This window comes from Procambarus clarkii, chromosome 10 (assembly GCF_040958095.1).
Source record: "Procambarus clarkii isolate CNS0578487 chromosome 10, FALCON_Pclarkii_2.0, whole genome shotgun sequence".
NCBI lineage: Eukaryota > Metazoa > Arthropoda > Malacostraca > Decapoda > Cambaridae > Procambarus > Procambarus clarkii.
Window position 1 is genome coordinate 47,247,601 of NC_091159.1, and position 18,697 is coordinate 47,266,297.

Consider the following 18,697-nt stretch of genomic DNA (forward strand, 5'->3'; position numbering starts at 1 on the left):
GTTATTTAATTTACAGTTTATTCAAGTTTAAAGTTAATTATATCCTGTGTATTTTATATAATTTTCCCTTAATTACTTCTGAGACAAGTATCCTGATTTTTTTTTATTATTCAAGCTTAGGTATACACAGCAATGTGCTGCTATTCTATTCTACATGAAAGATTATACAGTGTAGATCAAAACTAACTATATGTTCATCTAATATTCCCATCTTACAGGACGGTTAGTCATACATGGAATTAGGGGAGAAAATACCTGCCTCAGTACAAAAACAAATCAATTCTAACTAAAAATCAGGTGAGAACATGAAGTGTAAGGCTGATCTATTAGCCTCCACTAGCAAAATCTGGTTACAGCACAAGCATATCCTCCAATATTCCTGAGTGTATGAAGTAAATACAGAGCTCAAAGTACTTTATACCATTTGGTCTGAAGTCACTTATAACAGGGCAATCACAGATATAGTGTTGGAGAGTATGTCCCAGCTCTTGTTCACATAGTTTACAATTGGAATGTTCACCATTGGGGGATTCATTACCTGCAGCCACCTGCCATAGATATCGATATCCCAGCCTAATTCTGGCAATTACAATATCACACTGTCTAGTGGATGGTTTATTCTGAAGTGCTTTGGACATCACCTGTGATCTTATGAACATTTTGATGAGTCAATATATTCTCCTTTGTATGCATGAAGTTAATTTAAAAGGGAATTCTATTCACCCAGTAAGTATTAAAAGATTAAAGTTCCCTCATACTCGGTATTAGTTGGCTGGTCTCCTCATGAGTCAATTAGCCTAATTATCAAACTTCCAGGAATGGTGGCAGCATTATTTGTTTATGAGTAAATTGATCTTCCATCTGGTGTGTAAGAATTGCAAAGATATGTTTAACATCTTGGACATTTCTCCCCCCCCCCCGATAACTGGTTTGGGCATTTTCTGCTGCGAGGGCAGACTATCACCCCAGAGAACTGGCAAAATACAATTATTACAGCCTAAAATTTTACCAATTTTTTAGCAACCATTACGGTGAGTTTTTGTGGGAAGTGTTACAATGGTGACATGTATCTAACGTTACAACTGGTAGCAGCAGTGCTTGTTGCCCACGTAACAATAACAATAACAAAATAACATCATCAACATCAACAATTAGCAACGGTAATGTCTTCTCACACACATAATAACATAGGATAAAAAAAAACCCACACTTGTGTATTTATGAAACTCATGTAAGGAATTTACACCAAGTCTTTCACACACACTCAGAAGAGTGCGAAAGACTGTAAATTCCTTACATAAATTTCACAAATACACAAGTGTGGGTGTTTTTTATCCAGTAATAATAACCTTAATAACCCTCCGGAGACTGATAGATCCCATGCCCAACACCAAACCAATATCAAGTTATAATCACAAATATGTTTGGTCCCCACACACACATTGTCTATTGCAGTAGATAATTATATCCCACAGGCCTTTAGATTATCTTCTAGGCATTTTACTGGTACAGTTTCCTCGTCACCTGGGACCTGGAAAAGAGATAAGCTTAGTACTAACATCCAATAAAAATCATTTATCATTATATATTTATGCTTGTTTAATGTTGTCTTAAGATTCTCTACCTGGAACAAAAAGTTCCATGTAGCACGGGCTATGGTGAGCCCGTAGTACATATTTATGCTATTTCTATCCAATTTCATACATGTTTTTATGTTTACTGGTACCAAAGTTGGGAGAACTTATAACATTTCCAATCGAGTAAATAATCCAGATTTGTTTAAGCATAATTGTAATGTTTAACTGTATATATGTGGTTAATGATGTAATACAGAAAGTTAAATAAACTCTGGAAATAAATAAACAATTATGTTTAAACAATATTATAATGATCAGACTAAAAATCTAACCAGGTATAGCTTAGCCTAACTTATTCTAACCAGTTACAGCCTAGCCTAACTTATTCTAACCAGTTACAGCTTAGCCTAACTTATTCTAACCAGTTACAGCTTAGCCTAACTTATTCTAACCAGTTACAGCTTAGCCTAACTTATTCTAACCAGTTACAGCTTAGCCTAACTTATTCTAACCAGTTACAGCTTAGCCTAACTTATTCTAACCAGTTACAGCTTAGCCTAACTTATTCTAACCAGTTGCAGCTTAGCCTAACTTATTCTAACCAGTTACAGCTTAGCCTAACTTATTCTAACCAGTTACAGCTTAGCCTAACTTATTCTAACCAGTTTGCCAAAGCTAAGAGTGACTTGATCAACGTTACCACTGACCACAGCTCTGAGAGCTTGATCAAGGTCTTTGATGAGGTCATCAGCCGGCTCTAAGCCACAGGACACACGGACGAGGCCGTCTGTGATGCCCAATTTCTCTCTAGTCTCTGCTGGCAGACACTCGTGGCTCATCACAGACCTGTTGAAAATACATAAACGAAAAGTTGCATTGACTGGTACGGAATTTCTAGTTTATATTTTTATTAATCTAAATGTTTTGTTTTTTATTTAAACATCAGTTTTTGTTAGATTTTTGCCAATTTAAATTTATATGTTTCATTTGCTAGTGTGACAGTAGGTTAAGTTGGGTAAGAAAGGGAGAATTTAACCCTAAGAGAGATGAACAAATCCACAAGGGCCGTGACGAGGAGTCGAACCTGCGTCTAAGAGCATCCTAGACGCTGCCTTAATCGACTGAGCTACGACATGGTCCCGTAGTGTACCGTAGTACATATACCGACGTTCAACGCAGTTAGAAAAGTAGAAATTGGTACTATTAAAGTTGGACATACTGGAAAAGATTTATATTTGTTGCAAAGGCAAACTAACCTAACCTTTTTAGGCCTAATACATGTTATATGAGGCCTAATATAGTACATATGTGTGCTAGACTAGGCCTAGGAATATTTGTTTGTTTTTTTCGCTTCATTTTTTCAGATTTTCTATAGTGAATAGTACAAAATTTTACTAATTGCTAAGTATGTCAATGTTTGTACTTTAGTGCACATAGTTATAGGAAGTTCTATATAAACGGGAAGATTGGTTGGTGTCTGTACTCACCTAGTTGTGCTTACTTTACCTTGTAAGGTATACCTTGTAAGGTGTAAGGTAGCAGTCCCCGTGGCGCAGTGGTAAGACACTCGCTTGGCGTTTCGCAAGCGCCTTGCCTTGGGTTCGAATCCGGGCCGGGGAGGATTGGTCGACGGAGGATTGACCGGGCGCCAATCCTTAACTGTAGCCTCTGTTCACCCAGCAGTGAATGGGTACCTGGTTGTTAAACGATTCGGCGGGGTCGTATTCCAGGGAAATTAGGGTTAAGGACCTGCCCGAAACGCTACGCGTACTAGTGGCTTTACAAGAATGTAAACTCTTGTGTACCTTACAAGGTGTACCCTTACAAGGTACTTTACAAGGTAAGTACCCTCCACCCCAAAACACAGGTGTAGGCGTGGATCGACACACACAGGTGTAGACAGTGTAAACGGGTTGCAAAAGTTTTCCTGGTTGTGCGTCGTCTTGGTAGTGTGTGTGTGTGTGTGTGTGTTGCAGCTGTTCCTCCTACCAGTATTCTGTTGTCTAGTGTTACATCTCCTGTTTCTACTTTATCATAGTTTCCTCTGCAAATATCGTTTCTACTTTTCTCACTGTTTCTACTACTATATTGGAACTTATTGAGCCAATAAAAATAATCTCGAAGGGATAGGCTATCCTATTGCCGGTATCTTCTTTATTAATGAATCCTTCAAGGATCTCGCATATAATGTTATACAGTACATGTATCCAACACATGACACATATCCTACACAGGGCGTGTATCAAGCAGGATATGCATCCTACTTGTCATAATGATTATATTCAAGTAAGAGTTAATCGCATATCCTCGTCCGCTAGATAAGCTTATGTATATCTGGTGTGTGGTAACGCATCAAAGACTAGAGGCTGTCTACCTGCTTGTCTCCTTAACTCTCTAATCTACGTTGGCTTGTGCTAGAAGTCTGACAGGTTCTGTTATACGTTGGCTTGAGGAAGAATTCTGACAGGTTCTGTTATACGTTGGCTTGAGGAAGAATTCTGACAGGTTCTGTTATAAGTTGGCTTGAGGAAGAATTCTGACAGGTTCTGTTATACGTTGGCTTGTGGTAATATTCTGACAGGTTCTGTTATACGTTGGCTTGTGGTAGTATTCTGACAGGTTCTGTTATACGTTGGCTTGTGGTAGTATTCTGACAGGTTCTGTTATAAAGTTTTGTCATAAGTTGGCTTCTGGTAGAATTCTAGTTACGTAGTCAGTCAGCCATAACGATTCTCTTCACACAAGCCTAAACTGAACTACGACATGGTTAAAAGAACCCTCGTCACGGCCCTTTGAAATTTGAAATTTCATTTCAAATTACGTCCACTTTTGGCCATAGCGCGCATACGAGGCAAAAGCGACGTTATTTTTAAGAGGACGGGTTGCTAGCATGCATATAACACCTGTCAGCTGGCCTGCAGTTCGATTCCCCACAGTGCATGTGCATTTATATTTGAGTTAACTTTATATGTCAGTTTTTTTATTTTATTTATTACGTCTACCATACCTATGCTGTGGGAGGTAATGGAAAAGGTTACAGAGGCACACATGGGGTTCAGGAACTCTGAATTACTCTAAAAATAATCCAATTCAATGCTCAATTGAAAAACAAATATTAACCAAAACACTTCATTAACTCACGGAAGTTGACAGAGAGACTCAACCCCTCCCAAGCTAGTTGCGAATGTAAACATCTTTAACTGCTTGCAAAAGTGAGTTGATGCTTTTAAACTGTTTCCCTTGATGCAGAAGGAGAACATGCCGGAGTGGCCGTAACACTGACGCTTCGACAGCTGTAAACACCATCAACACAGTTTAGTGCCATGTATATACCAAGGTAATTGAAATTGAAATAAGTTTATTGAGGTAAAATACACACAAAGGGATGAGGTAGCTCAAGCTATTCTCACCCCGTTCAGTACATCGTGTTAATACATACATATAAACACATCACAAACAATAAACATATTACCAAACGTTCTGAGAGATAAACATCTACATTTCCTCATATACTAAGGAGGAATAGTTGTATTAATTACAGTACTTTGTAAGTACTTTCACAGTAAGAAATCACTAGTAATCACAATAATAAATGTTTAAAGATATGTATTTAAAATTTCATTTCAAGAAAGATGAATTATAGGTAAGTGTGATTTATAGAAGACAAGAAATTATATTAGAGAAACACTAAGACGGCTAGACACAGTGAGTGCGAGGACCCGTTCTCTTAATTTACCACAGCGTACAAAATACATAGTTCTAACATGACCACAAATGTACCAACCCAAGCCACCTACCTAACCTAACCAACTGATGCATAGAAAACGAATATTTGTGAGCCGCTACTCTAGTACTTCGACGTTGGGACCATAACATACACAATAAGACGCACTAGTCGAGAGAACGGGTTGAACGGATACAATACAGGGTACTATGATAACTAGTGGCTCACCAACAGCCACGTTTTCTATGAGTAGGTCGGTTGGGTTAGGTGGGTGGCTTGGGTTCGCGTGTTTTAAATTTAAATTTTTTTTAAATTTTGCCCCGAGGGGCGAGTTTATTGGGCAGCGCCACTCATCTTGTGAGTGGACACACCGCCATAGTGACAGTATTGGGCAGCGCCACTCATCTTGTGAGTGGACACACCACCATAGTGACAGTATTGGGCAGCGCCACTCATCCTGTGAGTGGACACACCGCCATAGTGACAGTATTGGGCAGCGCCACTCATCCTGTGAGTGGACACACCGCCATAGTGACAGTATTGGGCAGCGCCACTCATCTTGTGAGTGGACACACCGCCATAGTGACAGTATTGGGCAGCGCCACTCATCTTGTGAGTGGACACACCGCCATAGTGACAGTATTGGGCAGCGCCACTCATCTTGTGAGTGGACACACCGCCATAGTGACAGTATTGGGCAGCGCCACTCATCTTGTGAGTGGACACACCGCCATAGTGACAGTATTGGGCAGCGCCACTCATCTTGTGAGTGGACACACCGCCATAGTGACAGTATTGGGCAGCGCCACTCATCTTGTGAGTGGACATACCGCCATAGCAGCATGTACAACACTCCCCAATAGGAAGAAAACCCGCTGGGTTGTTCATCCTGTCACTTTCACAGGTCTCCAACCTCACGTTTTGTGCACTCAATGGAAATAAGGTAGATTTACATTTTTTATTTTGTTGAGGAACAGTACAGTAAATATTTAAATACCAATACCCTTAATGTGTTAAGTATGCTTTTATATAATGTATTTTGTTTATATAAGGCATTATATTGGGTCAATAAAACATGAAAATGTGATGATAATAATTATCTAAAATTAGAAACTAGAAAATTCACACTAAGCCTAATCATTTCTGGTTTCAGTTGCAAGATTTTGTTAAAAAAAGTATTAAAATGTAAATTTTTCAACACACACAGAGATCACACTATGAACACACTATGATGCACCAAATGAACAAATCCACAAGGGCCGTGACGAGGATTCGAACCTGCGTCCGGGAGCATCCCAGACACTGCCTTAATCGACTGAGCTACGACAGGGTTAAAAAGGGTTGAAACCGAAGTTCTACTGAACAGGGTTAAAAGGGTTTCAACCCTTTTAACCCTATCGTAGCTCAGTCGATTAAGGCAGTGTCTGGGATGCTCCCGGACGCAGGTTCGAATCCTCGTCACGGCCCTTGTGGATTTGTTCATTTAAATTTTTCAAGCTTCAAGCGACGGTTAAAGTGGAAAATGCACTTCCTTACCTCATGCTGAGGGTGAGATGGTAACCCAGGGTGTATGACCTTCTCCACACAAGGGTGAGTCTCCAGAAACCTGGCCACTGCTAAACCATTCTTCATGTGTTGTTCCATTCTCAGTGCCAAGGTTTTGAGTGACCGATTAACCAAGTAACAATCAAGTGGGGAAGGAACAAATCCAATAGCATTTTGGAGGAAACGAAGTTCATCATGAAGGTCATCCCTGTAAGTGACAATGATGTTTAAAATACACAAGTTTTGATGAAGCTTACTGAAGATTGATGAAGATTAAGCCACCCAAAAGGTGGCACGGGCATGAATAGCCCGTAAGTGGTGGCCCTTTTGAGCCATTACCAGTATCAAGTGCTGATACTGGAGATCTGTGGAGGTGCGACTGCACCCTGCGTGACGGGAAATGTCTCCCGAGAGCTTACTGAAACATTAATTTACATTTTATAATAGAAAAAATGTTACTTGTAACTTAAAAAAGTTCACAAGCCATATAATATTATAAATACAACAAATAAGAATCAACGTAAAAAATATTGTTTTTCCAATACTTTTTCATGTAAATATTTCTTATAAATATAAAGAGTGCTTTTGTTAAGGCGTCACTTAGCCAGTAACCGGGTTCTTTGTTTATCAAACTGTATATGGGGCCTTATAGTGCCCCTTCTTACTCGACCCCACCTCGAGTCATAGGTAAGTAATTAAGAATTAGCAGTAATAATCTAAAGGAAAAGGGGAAAGGAACACTAAACGGAACTATCACCAGGTGTACTTCTCGCACTTGCTTATAGTCAATATTGGCTTATTTAATAAGTGCATATAAGACATACTAATTGATTGTGAATATTTTAGTTTACCTTGAAAAGCTTTATAGAAAACACCGACCTCACCTAACCTTCTTAGTATGTTAAGATAAACATCTTACTGCTTTTTAATTACAATTATTACTTAACCTATACCGTTAATAGATTAAGTAATAATTGTAAATTACCGTTGTAACCTATTACCGTAAGTAATAATTGTAACCTATACTGTTGATAGGTTAAGTAATAATTATAAATACGAAGCAATAAGATGCTTATCTTAACATACTAAGAAGGTTAGGTGAGGTCGGTGTTTTCTATGAAGCTTTTCAAGGTAAACTAAAATATTCACAATCAATTAGTATGTCACATATCCACTTATTAAATAAGCCAATATTGACTGTAAGCAAGTGCGAGAACGGGTTGTTCCAGGAGGCGTGTAACAAAAAGGAGGCCTGGTCGAGGACCGGGCCGCGGGGACGTTATGCCCCGAAATCACCTCAAGATAACCTCATGATAGGTATGTCAGTGGCAATGGTCATTGAAAATAATGTGAATGACGTTCTTTCCAAAGCATGAGGCAGGATGCTTGGAGACCAAGCAATCAATATGTTGAGGCTCAGTGCCACCTTTTAAGAAATATCGACAAAAATAGCGACGCCAGGCAAAGTTCATGATGTCTGAAATCGTGGATCTGCTTTCCGTAGGGTTAGCAGTTTTCAGTATTTCGTAATATTCAATTTGCTACCTTATTCACTCTTGTGTTGATGATATCCTCAAAATGCATCCGGAGTCTGCCAGTGCAGACTGCCTATCACATGCCTCTGTATGACTAACCATCCTGTGTGATGGGGATTTTTGAGCATCACACCTAGTTAGCTATTTTGATACACTGTACTCCCCTTCATGTTGTCTAGGGTAGCTGCACAAATGCAGATATACCACATGTATTAAAAAATAGTAATATTAAATTTTCTGGGTCGTGGGGGGGGAGGGGGAGGGGTGGAGAGAGAAAGTGAGAGAAAGAGAGAGAAAGAGGGGGAGAGAGGGGGAGGGAAGGTGTGAAGGAGAGAAGAGGGGAAAAGGTGAGGGGAGGCAACAGGAATGGATGAGAGAGAAGGGGAAATGAGAGAGAGGGCAATAGAGAGGTGAGGGGTAGAGAGAAGAACCCGCCGCAGCCGCGTACACCATCTAGTGTGTAAACACAAGTGATGACGTTTGGGTTCGTCCGGGACATAAAGGTCCATGACTGGCCAAAATGTGGCCACTTCGAGCAACCCGTCCTCCTGATAGCACGTCACATTTAAACGTGTACTTTACATAAGACCAAAAACTGATGTACTAAAAATGGCTCGCGAAATTGACATACTGTCCCGTTTTCTGTTTTGGATCATCTGGTAGGTTAGGATAAGGGCACTTTAGCACGGCTGTTACTTGACGTTTGGAAATCTTAGGAGGACGGGGTACATGCTTAAATTTTGGCCCGCCAGAGCTGTATTACTTGTACCATTATGTGAATAGAAGTTATCAGAAATATTGTAAAGAATTGTTTGTATCTTTTGAACTTGCTAACATTGTTTTGATTTGTATAACCACTTATTAGAGAAAGTCGTTAATGTAGATCTGGTAATGTTTAAACTCAGTTGACTGTGTGATTTCACAGTGTGTGTGTGTAAGGCTGTCTTCAATTAATAGCCTAATATTTCCGGCTAGTAATTGGATAATTACCTTTTAATCTGTGTTCAGGTTAGGTTTAATATACCAGGCATGTTACTAATTATTACTGATTGATACTATGATATTTTTGTGGAGTGATTTTTCACTCTTATAATATACTCCCAACGGTCATAATTTAAAGGGATCCTGCAGGTTGGCTTAGTATTATTATGAAGACTTTTAACGTCATTGCTGTGTAAGTTACTGGAGTACCTTAATTTTGTTTTTGTACTATCTGGAATAGTAATTATTGGGGGATCCAGTGAAGTAGCTGGTCATGTTATACTGCTAGATAAATGTTGAGGTGCCTTTGTTATCATTCAAGCCTAATCTGGAGTATTAATATAGTGGCACTTTTGTAAATTAAGTTTGTTATAACGTTTATAATTTATTCTGCACCTGTGAAGTGCTATATAGTCGTAATGGCTTGGCGCTTTCCCCCTGATAGTTCCTCTAGTTCCTCTGCACCTGTGAAATATATTGGTTACCAAATTTGAGCTGGCATTTCCGTTATCCTAGACGTTTGTGTACAGGCCATAATTCTTTCCTCAGTCTAGTACAGAGGTGAGTGCTTATTCATGTATTGAATTATGGAAACACTTGTGAACAAGGAACCTCATTGTCCGCAGGTGTTAAACAGCTGGGAACATGTGTAGAATACTGAATTGGTCAATTCCATCAAAATCACATAGAATGTAACAAAAAATATAATCAGTAACATAAACAGAACACAAAAACTATTCAAAGGACACCATTACTTTGCATCCCCGAGAAACTTTGCATTACCGATTAGTGCAGACAGCTCCCATGATAACGTCAGTGTGTCCGTTGATATACTTCGTTATGGAATGCATCACCAAATCGGCTCCAAGATCAAGAGGTCGTTGAAAATATGGAGACATAAATGTGTTGTCCACAGCCAGGAATGATTTGGTATGCTTTTTCACTATGGCTGCCACAGCTGCAATGTCAACAATCTTCATTGTAGGATTGGTTGCAGATTCAATCCAAACCATCTTCGTGTTGGGTTTAAATGCTGCTTCCACATTCTTTATATCAACTGCATCGACAAAATCTATCTCAATTCCCATCCTGAAAAGGATCATTATGAAATTATAAATAAAATTCCCTAAACATAAATGAAATAATATAGTATTGTACTGACATTATTGCACAGGTATTGAGCAGTATACACAATAATGATTTTATAGAAAAGGGAATGCAGGTGAGGAGACGTTGCCAGAATAGATAGTGGCAATGTGCCAGGGGATTGGAGAAAAAAAAGCAGTGAGTATGCCACTGCCACTATACCATTAAGTAGAAAAAAAAGGTGAAAGTGCAGTAGTGACAAAAAATTAAGAGGCATTAGTTTAGAAAGTGTAGTGGGCATAAAGTGGCAGGATAGTGACCAAAAGAGTACAGGAAATTACAGAGAAATTTATCATTGATGAACAAAGAGGGCTCAGTGGTGAAAGAAGGCTTGTAGATTAGTTATTTACAATACAACATCTTACACAGAAAGCATGCAAGATTTAAGGTGTATGTGGTATTTATGGACTTAAAAAAATACAATAAAGTTATTAAAGTAGAAGAAGAGTGTGATGAACATATACAGTTACTAGATGTCTGTTAAAGGTGCAGGTAGCAATGCATGTGTAACTTAATGATGTACTTCGTGGAGTATTAACTATTGGTGTAAAAACTGTGTAATAATTAATGGTGTAATAATAATCTCAGTTCCCATTCTGAAAATTATTATTATCAAATCAAATGTACAAATTATCAATTTATATAGAATTTGCATCATCGTATAGTACTCCGATTATTAAAAATAATATATGCAAACAAAATAATATATAATAATTTCCGCAATGCAAGTTGTGATGTGACAATTTAGATAATTTTTGCACATTTCGAAACATTTTGCACATAAACGATTGACAAGAAAATACAAGTTTCCTAAGCTACATACTTGAACAGAGAAAATAATGGCGGATGGAAAATAATGGTCAGGAATGTTGTAAAGAGACGAGGATATGAGTGGAGTAATACCTAGGACAGTACCAGTAGGCTAGATTGTGGGGCCCTCTATGCTTTGTAGTAGTTGCATTATAGTAGCGTACTCTACACGACAAAACTAATCTCGAACTGCATTCTTAAAAGCATGGATGAGAAAGAGCTACATACTGGTAACAAGGAACGAGGACACAGTTTCCACTGACAATTATTGACATAAACTCATACAAGGGGTAGAAATAGCCTAAGCTACTCTATCCCTTTGAGATGTATTTTTTCCTTGTCTCAATAAACATATTTGAACTCATACAAGTAGTCAAAATGACTTATGATAACACTTCTACCATGTAGGAACACAACGATCCTCGGTACAGTAAAAGTACTTGGTTGAAAATACCGAATTGCTCTACTCTTGAGCCATGCCTCACTGCTCCCTAAAATAGCTCAGCAAGATGCAGAACCAACCCACTACAAACTACGTCTCCAAATGTACTTTTGTATGCAAGGGTAAGAAAACGATCATACAGGTCAAGAAATCATTAACGTGATACCAACTGAACCACTGTATTCGAGCATGGAAGACCATCTTGAGTATGCCACCACGTAACAGCTCACCACCGTAGCATGCTGATGAAAATAGTCCCGGGGCAAAGTTACGAAGAATATCAGGATGGTGAGGTAATAAACACAGCAAAACAAGGAAGATCTCATGAAAACATAAAATATGGCACACATGAACTCTAAGGCCTGTTAGCTTCTCCAGTATATCCATTACTACACATACGAGAGCACACAATTTCAACTTGGTAAATCATCCTAAAAAAGGCAACAAAATACAATATACTTTACCTTGAGGCCACGTTATTGAAGTATATGTTGGTGCCACTATAGATATCGCCCGTGGCGATGATGTGCTCCCCAGCAGAGATGAGTTGAGTTATTACGGTCACGGCTGCCATACCTGAAGATGTTACTAAGCCTGCCAATGGAAAGATCATTCATTAGGAAATACTGATGAGAAATGAAGACTAACGGCAAGAATTCGTAACAAATTCTTACAATTACTGTACTTGCAAGACAAGCCACACTACCCACCAAAAATTACATATATCTTAAATAACACATGTAAGCATCATTATACACACCCATCATACATACTTGAATACAATTATGATACATCTGTTGAAATAATTACTATAACGCAGTTATATTAAAAGTTGTTATACCTAGACTAAAATTAAAGTTTTTATTATAAAATCTTGAGCAACACAGTGTAAACAATGGTTGACTTACAGTGCTTGGCGTTTTCAGCTGATGCCAGGCACTTCTCGAGGCAATGTCTGGTTGGGTTGCCTGAGCGACCGTACTTGTACAACTGCAATATATGTAAAGATTAAACACAACTTTACAACTACTGCTACCATATTCTTGACTAGAAAACATGTTTTCATTAAATGTTCAATCCAGACATTATTGTAACTGTAAAGTTTCTTATTCTAATTTTAAATATAGTATTATTCGTTTACTTATTCGATTACATGGAATAAATACGGCTAGGAATCCCTATCCTTTAATAGTTTTCCTTCCAACTATGACCGCTATCCTCCAATAGCCTTCCAGTCCAACTATTACCGCTATCCTGCAATACCTAACTATCGCCTCTTATCTTTAATAGTCTTCCAGTCCAACTACTACCTCTATCCTTATCTTCTTGAGGTCATATCTTGAGATAATTTCGGGGCTTAGCGTCCCCACGGCCCGGTCCTCGACCAGGCCTCCTTTCTGTTACACCCCCCCCCCCAGGAAGCAGTACGTAGCAGCTGTCTACCTCCCAGGTACCTATTTACTGCTAGGTGAACACGGGCATCAGGGTGAAAGAAACTCTGCCCATTTGTTTCCGCCTACACTGGGGATCAAACCCGGAACCTCAGGACTACTAACCCGAAGCGCTGTCCACTCAGCTTTCATATGCCCCTACTTTATAACTCCTTCAATAATCTTCCGGTCCAACTATTACCCCTATCCTTCAATAAACTGCATCACGTATTAAATTTGCAAAATATTGTCATCCCCTACAATGGGTGTTATGTTATTTCATGAAAACTTTATAACACTTCAACAAATCTCAAAGGTTCCTAGGTGTAGTAATGAACCAGACCTAGAAACCTTAGACTGAATGATAATACCATTAGTTATTGTACTGTCATTCAAATATTATTGGTTTTGTATAAGCCTTAATCAGGCCTATACAAAACCAATAGCACTTGATAAGAAAGTTTTCTATATGGCATCTTAAATCCAAGAAATTGACAAGCCCAATGTTGCTAATTGTAAAATTCGAAGCCTACCGCTGTCCCATCACAACATGCCATATGTTAGCACAGTATCGACACATTTGGAAAAGTTTAAGCATTCAACACTAACTTTAAACTCAGAAGGACCTTCTCGCTTATACGTTGTTGACAAGGAAATTAGCGGAACAAGTGCTAAATGGTTCCACTGTTCAGGTTCGTTGCCCTCATGGATGGCCCGGGAGGAGAAGGTGGGATCGTTCTTCTTGTAGCCTAACTCAGACATTGTGCTTCAGGACGATGGTCAATATTCTGCAACCAAGACAATTATATTGGTTATAATTCCTTAAGACAATAACAGTTTAGACAGTCAATGCTGAAGTGCACAAATATATACAAGAACAAAGTTGCTGCAAGAGTTACTGGGGGGAGAGTTAGTGGGAGAGATAATAAGAGTTTATATATTATATAAAGATATTAAGATACTAAGCTGGGAGTTACTGGGAGAGATACTAACAGAGTTACTGGGAGAGATACTACGAGAGTTGCTGGGAGTTACTGGGAAAGATACTAATATAGTTCTGGGAGAAATACTAAGATAGTTCTGGAAGAGATACTAAGATAGTTCTGGAAGAGATACTAAGATAGTTCTGGGAGAGATACTAAGATAGTTCTGGGAGAGATACTAAGATAGTTCTGGAAGAGATACTAAGATAGTTCTGGAAGAGATACTAAGATAGTTCTGGGAGAGATACTAAGATAGTTCTGGGAGAGATACTAAGATAGTTCTGGGAGAGATACTAAGATAGTTCTGGGAGAGATACTAAGATAGTTCTGGAAGAGATACTAAAATAGTTCTGGGAGAGATACTAAGATAGTTCTGGGAGAGATACTAAGATAGTTCTGGAAGAGATACTAAGATAGTTCTGGAAGAGATACTAAGATAGTTCTGGGAGAGATACTAAGATAGTTCTGGGAGAGATGAATAAACAGGATGAAATAAGTACATAACACAGACAAGTGCACGGAATACTAAGCCAGAACTCGTCACCCATTTACATAACCACTTACGAAGCCTGTGCATCTTTATTTAATGATGCTGGCTTTGTTTTTATTTATTAAACACTACAAGCCTAAAAACTTCTCAACCCAAATTTTTTATTGTTATAATAAACTGAAATGTACAGTGTTAGAGTCTCTTGTACAGTGTTAAAGCCTCTTGTATAATGTTTGAATCTCTTGTACAGTGTTAGAGCCTCTTGTATAATGTTTGAGTCTCTTGAACAGTGTTAGAGCCTCTTGTATAATGTTAGAGTCTCTTGTTCAGTGTTAGAGCCTCTTGTATAATGTTTGAGTCTCTTGTACAGTGTTAGAGCCTCTTGTATAATGTTTGAGTCTCTTGAACAGTGTTAGAGCCTCTTGTATAATGTTTGAGTCTCATGTACAGTGTTAGAGCCTCTTGTATAATGTTTGAGTCTCTTGAACAGTGTTAGAGCCTCTTGTATAATGTTTGAGTCTCTTGTACAGTGTTAGAGCCTCTTGTATCGAGCCTTTTGTATAGTGTTTGAGCTTCTTGTACAGTGTTACAGTCTTGTCCAGCGTTAGAAGCTTTTGTACAGTGTTTGAATCTCTTGTAGAATGTTAGAGCCTCCTTTACAGTGTTAGAGCCTCTTATGCAGTGTTAGAGTCTTGTGCAGTGCCTATTGTAGTATTAGAGACTCTTATACAGCGTTAGAGCCACTTGTGCAGCATTAGATGTTCTTGTACAGTGTTGGAGTGTCTTGTACAGTGTTAGAGCCACATAGACAACGTTAGAGCTTCTTGTACATCGTTTGTAAAGGAGGTGTTGTTTTAATTTTGCCGGCTGTGGCGGGTAGGAACTCAACAACGTCCTAGGCTGAGGGTGAGGCGATACACAAACTAATTATATTTTCACACAGGAATCACAATAGCGTGATGCATCAAATGTTGCCGGGTCGAGCAAGGCTCCTAACCCCGCCTTCTGAACGTTCATGAATCCAATGATTCATTTCTCACGCTATTATCATATTTACATTTACAAATTTTAATCTACAGGGCATCAGTGACTTTTGCATCTAACATATTCAATTAATTGACTGCTCTAACACTGAAAAAGTTATTCCTGATGTATCTACGACTCATTTGCGTCTCCAGTTTCCATCTATGACCCCTCGTTCTGTGTGTTCCTAGCTCTGAACAACACCGCTTAGTCAATTTCCCTTAGAATCTTATATATTGTTATCATGTCCCCACTATCTTTCCTTTCCTTTCTTCCAGTGTAGTAAGGTTCAGTTCTCTCAGTCTTTCCTCATAGCTCAATCCCCTCAGCTCCGGAACGAGTCTCGTTGCATATCTTTGGACCTTTTGTAGTTTTTCCTTGTCATTTTTCAGGTAAGGGTTCCATGCTGGGAACGCATTTACAAGAGTGGGTCTCACTTTTGCTGTATATAGAGCCTGGAAAGCTCCTTTGTCCAAGTTTATAAATGAGACACGAATGTTACCCAGTATGCCATACGCAGCGTTTATTATTTTACTAATGTGGGTTTCTGTTATCTAATTTGGGGTTACGTCAACTCCCAGGTCTTTCTCCTTTTCTGATGGAAGAATTTGTCTACCCTTCATCCTATACTGCTGTATTGATCTTTGCATTCCTGTTCCAATCCTCATAACTTTGCATTTGACTGGGTTAAATTCTAGCAGCCATTTTTCAGACCACTTCTGGAATGTGTCCAAATCCTTTTCAAATGCATGACAATCTAACGCTGACCTGATTCTTCTCATTAGTTTTGTATTGTCTGCAAACATTGATATGAAGAAGACAGTTTCCTCTTCAATTGTGTTAGAACTGATGTGCAAGGTGAAATGTTTTGTTTGATGCTGGTATAAAAGTTTGTACTGTAAGCGTTATCATAGTTTGTACTGTAAGCGTTATCATAGTTTGTACTGTAAGCGTTATCATAGTTTGTACTGTAAGCGTTTTCATGGTTTGTACTGTAAGCGTTTTCAAAGTTTCTGACTGAAGTTGTGTATTGCTGAGCAATATGCTTTAATGTAATTTGGAGAATATGTTAGGTAAATAAATTCAATATATAATACATTATCAATTTTATTTTAGTTCGTTGTAGTTGCATTTATTCAAGTCCTCGGTTATCTTAGTGTTCTCGTTCCCTAGTAATTATCACTTTTTAGTTATCTTCAACCATCCCATGCTTTCTCCCCAGTTATCAATTTGCCCAACGGTCCACGTTCCAAGTGGTTATCAATTATATTGCATGTGTTGTGATTCCATCTTTTAAGGTAGAAGTCATTGATAAATTTATGTATTAATTTAATTTATAGAGTAAACAACTAATTCAGTTCTCTACCCCCGCTACAATGTGTATGTGTATGTTTCGTGTAAGATGAGGTGCAAAGAGCGAGGGAGGACATTAATTGGTATCTAGATGAAGTAAAGTGTAAAGTGTGTGGACAAAGACAGGGACATAACTCACGTTGTATGATATGGCAACCTATCTTATTACTAAGGATAAAATATCTGAAATCCTTGCACTGTATCTATATTTAGCTTCCAGTAAAAAAACGACATATGAGATTAAGAAACAAGTAGTGTATTGTGAAGACTAATAATAAACAGCAGCTCCTCTATGACTCTGTAAAATCTCCATTGCTCAAGCAATTATATATTAGCGATAAGACCTACCATTAATGTAAAATGACTTAATGTAAATATATAGCTCTTGAAATAGAACATTCTCTGTAACTAGCTGTCATTGTAATTATAAGGTGTAAAGTATGGATGAAATTGTTTATGTAATAGTCTAAGTTGAGGTCTGATAAAGACCTTTTGTGCCCTCTGTGATGCTTTTTGCGCTACCGCTCACAGGATGAGTATGGGGTGCACAATAAACTAGCCGGTGGTAACAATCAAATCAATGGTACATAGCAACTAGCAGTATTTAATTTAATTAGGTTGTCAGCACTGTAATCTGGCTGATAGCGTGTTGATGCCTGATTTTTTGTATTACTGCCTGCCTAGTGGCATCAACAGATAGTATATCTCCCAGGAGAGTTCGTGATAGTGAGTGTTTTTTATGATATCAATGTAGGGTGTTGTGCTAGGCTGTGCAGCTCGTTCGCATATAGTGGGAAGCCTCATCCACGCTTCTTCATGATGATTCTTGCACATCTTAGGGGGGGGGGAGCAACATCCATTCCCTAGTATTCGTTTAGTATATGGTTTATAGTTTTTCAGCCTCATACTGGGTAAATTAATTATCTGTAAACTATGGAAGTCAATTTAGGGTCTTACAACATTGTTTAGTATAAGCTCGCATACCTGACATTGATACCAAAGTTTATATAAGTTATATTTTCAAAGTTTCAAATTAAACTATTTTACTTTTGTACCCACTTCAAGGTATATATATTATCTCCCTTTCAATGTGTTGATTAGACACTTTGACATCATGACGGACGCTTTTGATATGTTATATGTTTAGGATATCAATCCTAGTTTCTTGAGGAAATTATAAGGCTGCGTTAGACCAAGAGCCAGTACCAAGGGCGTCAGGTACCTGCTTGATACCTGGTTGATGGGGTTCTGGGAGTTCTTCTACTCCTCAAGCCCGGCCCGAGGCCAGACTTGACTTGTGAGAGTTTGGTCCACCAGGCTGTTGCTTGGAGCGGCCCGCAGGCCGTGTTGTACCCACCACAGCCCGGTTGGTCCTCCTTGAAGGAAACAATCTAGTTTCCTCTTGAAGATGTCCACGGTTGTTCCGGCAATATTTCTGATGCTCGCTGGTAGGACGTTGAACAACCGTGGACCTCTGATGTTCATACAGTGTTCTCTGACTGTGCCCATGGCACCTCTGCTCTTCACTGGTTCTATTCTGCATTTTCTTCCATGTCGTTCACTCCAGTGCGTTGTTATTTTATTGTGCAGATTTGGGACCTGTCCCTCCAGTATTTTCCATGTGTATATTATTTAGAGCTGGCAAGCCACAAAACCAA

General features: G+C 38.7%; 1 protein-coding gene across 7 annotated transcripts in view; it reads right to left on the reverse strand.

The window, feature by feature from the left end:
* The window catches only part of LOC123774118 (cystathionine gamma-lyase), a 25,467-nt gene continuing 6,770 nt past the window's right edge, over positions 1-18,697 (reverse strand). For all 7 annotated transcript variants that reach the window (XM_045768271.2, XM_045768277.2, XM_045768264.2 and 4 more), the window contains exons 2-9: positions 13,800-13,978; positions 12,669-12,750; positions 12,225-12,354; positions 10,146-10,451; positions 6,838-7,054; positions 4,719-4,870; positions 2,285-2,423; positions 1-1,531 (exon numbers count right to left, since the gene is read on the reverse strand). In XM_045768271.2, coding sequence (XP_045624227.2) covers positions 1,463-1,531; positions 2,285-2,423; positions 4,719-4,870; positions 6,838-7,054; positions 10,146-10,451; positions 12,225-12,354; positions 12,669-12,750; positions 13,800-13,952 — 1,248 coding nt within the window. In that variant the 5' untranslated portion in view covers positions 13,953-13,978 and the 3' untranslated portion in view covers positions 1-1,462. The remainder of the gene's footprint in view (positions 1,532-2,284; positions 2,424-4,718; positions 4,871-6,837; positions 7,055-10,145; positions 10,452-12,224; positions 12,355-12,668; positions 12,751-13,799; positions 13,979-18,697) is intronic.